Raw genomic sequence first — 5,566 nt, 5'->3', positions numbered from 1 at the left:
TAACAAGGAGGGATTTGGAGACAACTGCGCAAAATCCTAATGAGACGTTTTCCGCCTTCATTACTAGATGGAGAAACAAGGCTGCAAAGATGGTGAATAGGCCGAATGAGGAAGAACAATTACAGATGATAGTGAAGAATCTTCTTCCCGTCTATCAAGGACGAATGGCTTTCCAGTATTTTCCGTCATTCAAGGCTCTCATATCAACAGGAACCTTGGTGGAGGATGCCATAAAAAAGGGAGATATCAAGAAGGATGAAGGGAGCAGCAGTAACACCTCTTACAATCCTAAGTTTGGGGGCAACATGAAAACCAATAACAACGACTCAATACCCTCAAAACCAACAAACTTGATACACAATATTGGCGCCGCACCAGCATTCCAACTCAGGCCACGGAGGGATTTTTCTCCCTTGAACATGACCTATGCTCAATCTTTCTCCAAAATAAAAAAGGCCAACCTTGTTCAACCTTTAAACCCAAGGCCACCCCCAAGAAACCCTCCTCCCGGTTACAACCCAAACCAACACTGTGAATTCCATCAACGTCCTGGGCATGACATTGAAAATTGCACATCATTCAAGCACCGTATTCAAGATCTAGTAGATGGAGGAAGGCTTTCAGTTGGGGCACCCTCTGATAAATTTAAATACACAACCAAGCATCACTAATAATCCTCTCCCCAATCATAAGCCTCCTGTCTCTATAAACACCATCTCCACTTCTAGTAACCAGTTTGATCCAACATTATTAATGGTTCGAAATGCCCCTCGAATGTATGAGATGCAATTATCCGAGAATTATGTGTGTGTTGTGTATGATCACTCCACTCAGCAAAAGGTCAAGCTTGTGCCATGCAAGAGTTCCGGTGTTACCCTTAATAAGGATCCGTTCTCTGATGTCTGCGCCACTATGGGTTATAATGGGGCATTTTGCCTAATAGATGATGAAGAGGATGCTTTCTCATTGTTGTCAACTGCTGAGAAAAACGATGGGGCACACCTTAATACCCCTAGTAATCTTCAATGTCCGATCTACCTTGACGATTTTAGTGATGATGAAGATCTACATGTGGCGCATTTGACTCGCGCAGGTCATCACTTTAAACCTTCATATCTTGAAGATGAGAACCCCGTGGAAGCTTTGAGAAGGAAAGGAAAGACAAGGAATTGACAGAGGAGAATAAGGAAGAAGATGATGGTATTAAGCGCATGAAGGAGGTTAATGCAAATGTTTCTATATGGATTGACTCATTCACAACCCCATCGGGCTGCTGTTCTGAGACATTTCAATGAAGTTTCAATTGATCCATCCATAACACCGGATCAAATGGTAGGACTTATTCATGGAGCCGACCGCACTTTAATGTTTACCGATAATGATCTCCTAGAAAGTGTCAACCATAATAACTCTTTGCACATAACTGTGAAATGTCATGGGTGGATAATACCTCAGGTACTTATTGACAACGGTTTTGCCATCAATGTATGCCCGTACCGAGTTATGACAAAGCTGGGTTATCAAAAAGAAGACTTGACACCTTCAAGCCAGGTTGTTAGGGCTTATGACAATGCCAAAAGAGATGTTTTGGGGTCAATTGAGTTACTTTTGGAATATGGGCCAGTGGCTAGACATGTTGAATTTGTGGTAATTGACATTGAAGCGTGCTTTAACCTTTTGCTTGGAAGACCTTGGCTTCATGAAAACAGGGCGGTAGCCTCTAACTTACACCAAAAGGGTGAAGTTGCTCACGGATCATGGTGCAGTAACACTTCTGGGTAATCCAGAAATTATGAATGTTTCTAGTGTTTTAAAATCGGTCCTCCACTTAGATGAAGAAGAGGGCAGTCGATTAGACGGATTCACTATTCATAATATTGGATCTGATTCAATTAGCTCATGGAAGGAAGAAGAAGAAACCGAGGAAGATCCGGAAGAGGACTTAGAGGAAGATGAAGAAACTGAGGAAGATCCGGAAGAAGTAGGAACTGAGGAAGATCCAAAAGAAGGGCTTCAAGAAGATGACAATAACTCTGAGGTTAAACTTCAAAAAGTTAGGGGTGGAACAAATTGGTCCAATGAAGATGAGGCAGAAAGACAGCCTAAAACTCTAAAAGACAACGACCCATGTTTTAGAGGAGAAACTTGGACAAGTAATTCTTTTAGACAGGGTCATGATGAGGGATCTCGAAAGAGGTCTAGGGCCGAGGATTTTGATTTGGATTTTGATGTCCTGTGTTATAGAAGGTTAGTATACCCAGAGGAGTTGATTCTTTTCCCTAACTACAGGCGTGTAGATCGTTATCTTAATCTTCCCTAGTTCGAGAATTTCAATGGGTTGGGAGATCCCATTCTCCATTTATACAACTTTGTGAACACCTTATATCCTTTAAATGTTCCAGAAGAACATTTTCCTATGTTGTTTAATAGAAGTCTGGGTGGACCTGCGTTATCTTGGTATTATACCTCAGGGGTAACAAGTAAAGGTTCTTGGGGAGAAATAGCTCAAGCATTCAGTGACTGGGCATTTGAATTTCGACAGACTGACACCGAAAAACTGAAGCTCGTGAATATGGAGCAAAGTGACCGGGAATCATTTTCACATCTCTTTTCAAGATGTTCTTACATTCCGGCTCAACTTCGTTTTCCCATTACTGATCGGGAGTTTATGTTGATATTGCTAAGGAAGTTAAATGATTTTTATTATCGACATATGGCCTCCATCAAATACGCCGACCTCTCGCACATGGAGAGACATGGTTACGAAATTGATGCCTATCGACTACAGGAAAGAAGGCCTAAGTTACACCCTCAATGTGAAAGATATAAAGGAGGATATTCACTCGAATCGACGAACCATTGATTGTGGTGTACGATCGTTTGAGAAAAAAAGGTATTCTTCGGGCAAAAAGCTATGTGTATTCATTACCACCACATGGAACCGATATGAGACAATATTGCAGTTATTGTCATCAATATGGGCTTAGAACAGATACTTGTTACGACCTTAAGTGTGCAATCCAGGATCTCATTGATCGTGGGATCATCGCTCCGGCCCATCCTAAGTCTAACGCACCAGAGACAAGCCCGGCACAGCCACAAGCCTCTCAAGCTGATTTGTTCCTTAAACTACTTGAAGAAGGTCGTATCAAGCCACTACCTGGTCGAGCAGGAGCTGATCCTGTTGGACCAAATCTCAACAAATATTGTCACTATCATCAATTACATGGCCATGATACTAACGAATGTCACGCCCTCTGTTGGTGTATAAAGCGCACAACTGGGATTTCCTGCCCGAATCAGAAAGTGTCCATAAATGCCCTTTCCCTTTTGACACGCGAAGACGATCCCACTCTTTTGATTGCTCGTCACTATTCGGAAAAGATATCTCATCAAGACTACGAGAAAGACTGTTGAAAACCTTGAAGCCTAAGGAATCTCTACATGGGAAAGGAAGTATCCACAACAACATGGTGACCTCTATCTTACCCTCCATCAAGAAGGATGAATGAAAGGGGTAGTATGAGCATTGTAAACCAAGCATTTTTTTTTCTTTCTCTTTATGTTTTCTTTTGGTACAAAGAACTACGTACAGCTTGATCCCCCAAAGCACTATTTCATGATCATACACAAAAATTGTAGTTGCACGCACATTGTTATTGGGGTACGTAGGCAACTCTGATCGAGTGCAGCTGTTTCAAAAAAAAAAATTCTTCTTCCATTTTGAACTACAACAGGTCTGATTCTCTTAAAAAAAATGAAAAAAAAAACAAAAAATCTATCTGGAGATACGTAGGCAGCCTTATGGCGCGACCCGAAATAATTAAAAGATTTTTTGGAATGAACACCCCGCTAACTTATCTAACTTAACAGATGTCTTTTAAATGTTTACCAAAATATTCTTCCCGCATGCATTTTTGCATTCGTCGTTTACTTTTTTTTTTTTAGTATTTTTTAAAAAAAAGGAGGAAATCCTAATTTCGAGTATGTAATGTTTAGGTATCCTTTGCAAACCGACGACCAACCAAACTCAAAAATCTACTCTACCCTCGGATTCCATTCAAGAAATCCAAGATCCAATACCACAAACACTTGGGACGATGATGTGAAGGTAGAATCAGTAACGATTGTAGAAAAAGAAATTCCAGTGGTTAATTTTAAACCAACAATTGCTCTATTAACCCAAGAAGACAATGACGATGCTTGGTATACTGATGTTAAGAAATATCTGATCAATGGAGAATATCCTGAAGGAAGTCACAAGAAGGATCAGTTGGCTATTTGAAGGCTAGCTTCTCATTTCACAATATTAAAAGGTTTGTTGTACATAAAAGTTTCGATGGAAACTTGCAATTATGCGTCGATGGGGAACAGACACAAAGGATCATGGAAGAAGTACATAGGGGGAAAATTTGGGCCTCATATGAATGGACGAATGCTTGCTCGGAAGATTCTTCGAGCAGGGTATTATTGGACCACCTTGGAAAGTGATTGCATCCATTTTGTACGAACATGCAAAAAATGTCAGCTATTTGCAAACCTTAATCATATGCCGCCAGTTAGTTTGAATAATTTTACTTCGCCGTGGCCATTTTCCAGCTGGGGCATAGACATCATTGGGCAAATACATCCGAAAGCTTCGAATGGGCATCAATATATATTGGTTACTATAGATTATCTGACAATGGTTCGAAATTTGAAGGCCATCTTAAAGAAACCCTTGAGAAGTACAAAATCAGGCATCACTAATCTTCGCCATATCGTCCTCAAACCAATGGAGCTGTTGAAGCAGCTAACAAAACTATCAAGACGATAATCGCCAAGATGACAAATAGGGCTCGAGAATGGCCTGATAAACTTCCCTATGCACTTTGGGGATATAGAATTTCCATTCGAACACCAACTAGGACTACTCCATATTCTTTGGTTTATGGAATGGATCCACTTCTTCCAATCGAAACAGAGATTCAATCGCTTCGTGTAATGAATGAAAGTGAGATATCTGAAGAACAATGGTTTAAAGAACGATACGATGAACTTTCTTTGGCAAGTGAACGAAGGTTACAGGCCCTTCACAGCATTCAAATTTATCAAAGACGCATAGCTCGGACTTTTAATAAAAAGGTCAGGGAAAGGAATATACAAGAAGGAGATTTGGTACTTAAGGAAAATTGAGCACCGATTCATGATCCACGTGGAAAGTTCAAGCTGAACTGGTTTGGTCCTTTCCTGGTCAAACATCTTTCACCAGCAGGAGCAGTAAAATTGACGGATCTTGATGGAAATGAGTTTGTTCATTTCACCAACCTTGATCAGTTGAAAAAGTATTATGCTTGATTGGTACAGTGTTGTATTTGTGAGATTCGCGAAGAAAAAAAAAAAAAAAACGTGAATCTCCTACTAGCTTTAGATAGGTATATGTGTATCATGTTAAAGTTTAGATTTCATTCATGTTTGCATTGCATGCTTAAGGGTCATGTAGAAATATTCATTATTATTAAAAGATCATGATCAAGTCAATACTTAACAAAATATGATTACAACAAACAAACAGTTTTTTTTTTAT

At 40.0% G+C, this 5,566-nt stretch overlaps 1 protein-coding gene across 1 annotated transcript; it reads left to right on the top strand.

Annotated features, from left to right (window-relative positions):
• The first annotated feature begins 4,824 nt into the window (after positions 1–4,824).
• LOC145581052 (uncharacterized) lies at positions 4,825–5,175 on the top strand. Its single transcript, XM_081638122.1, has one exon. The coding sequence runs from the start codon at positions 4,825–4,827 to the stop codon at positions 5,173–5,175; it is 351 nt and encodes a 116-aa protein (XP_081494248.1).
• The last annotated feature ends 391 nt before the right edge of the window (positions 5,176–5,566 follow it).

Source organism: Chenopodium album, chromosome 15 (assembly GCF_948465745.1).
Source record: "Chenopodium album chromosome 15, dcCheAlbu1.1, whole genome shotgun sequence".
In the NCBI taxonomy this organism is placed as follows: domain Eukaryota; kingdom Viridiplantae; phylum Streptophyta; class Magnoliopsida; order Caryophyllales; family Amaranthaceae; genus Chenopodium; species Chenopodium album.
Note: the sequence above shows the minus strand (reverse complement) of the source record. Positions and strands in the feature narration are given on the sequence as shown.

Coding starts and splice junctions, on each gene's coding strand:
- LOC145581052 (XM_081638122.1), top strand. CDS start 4,825: ATGACAAATAGGGCTCGAGAATGGCCTGATAAACTTCCCTATGCACTT.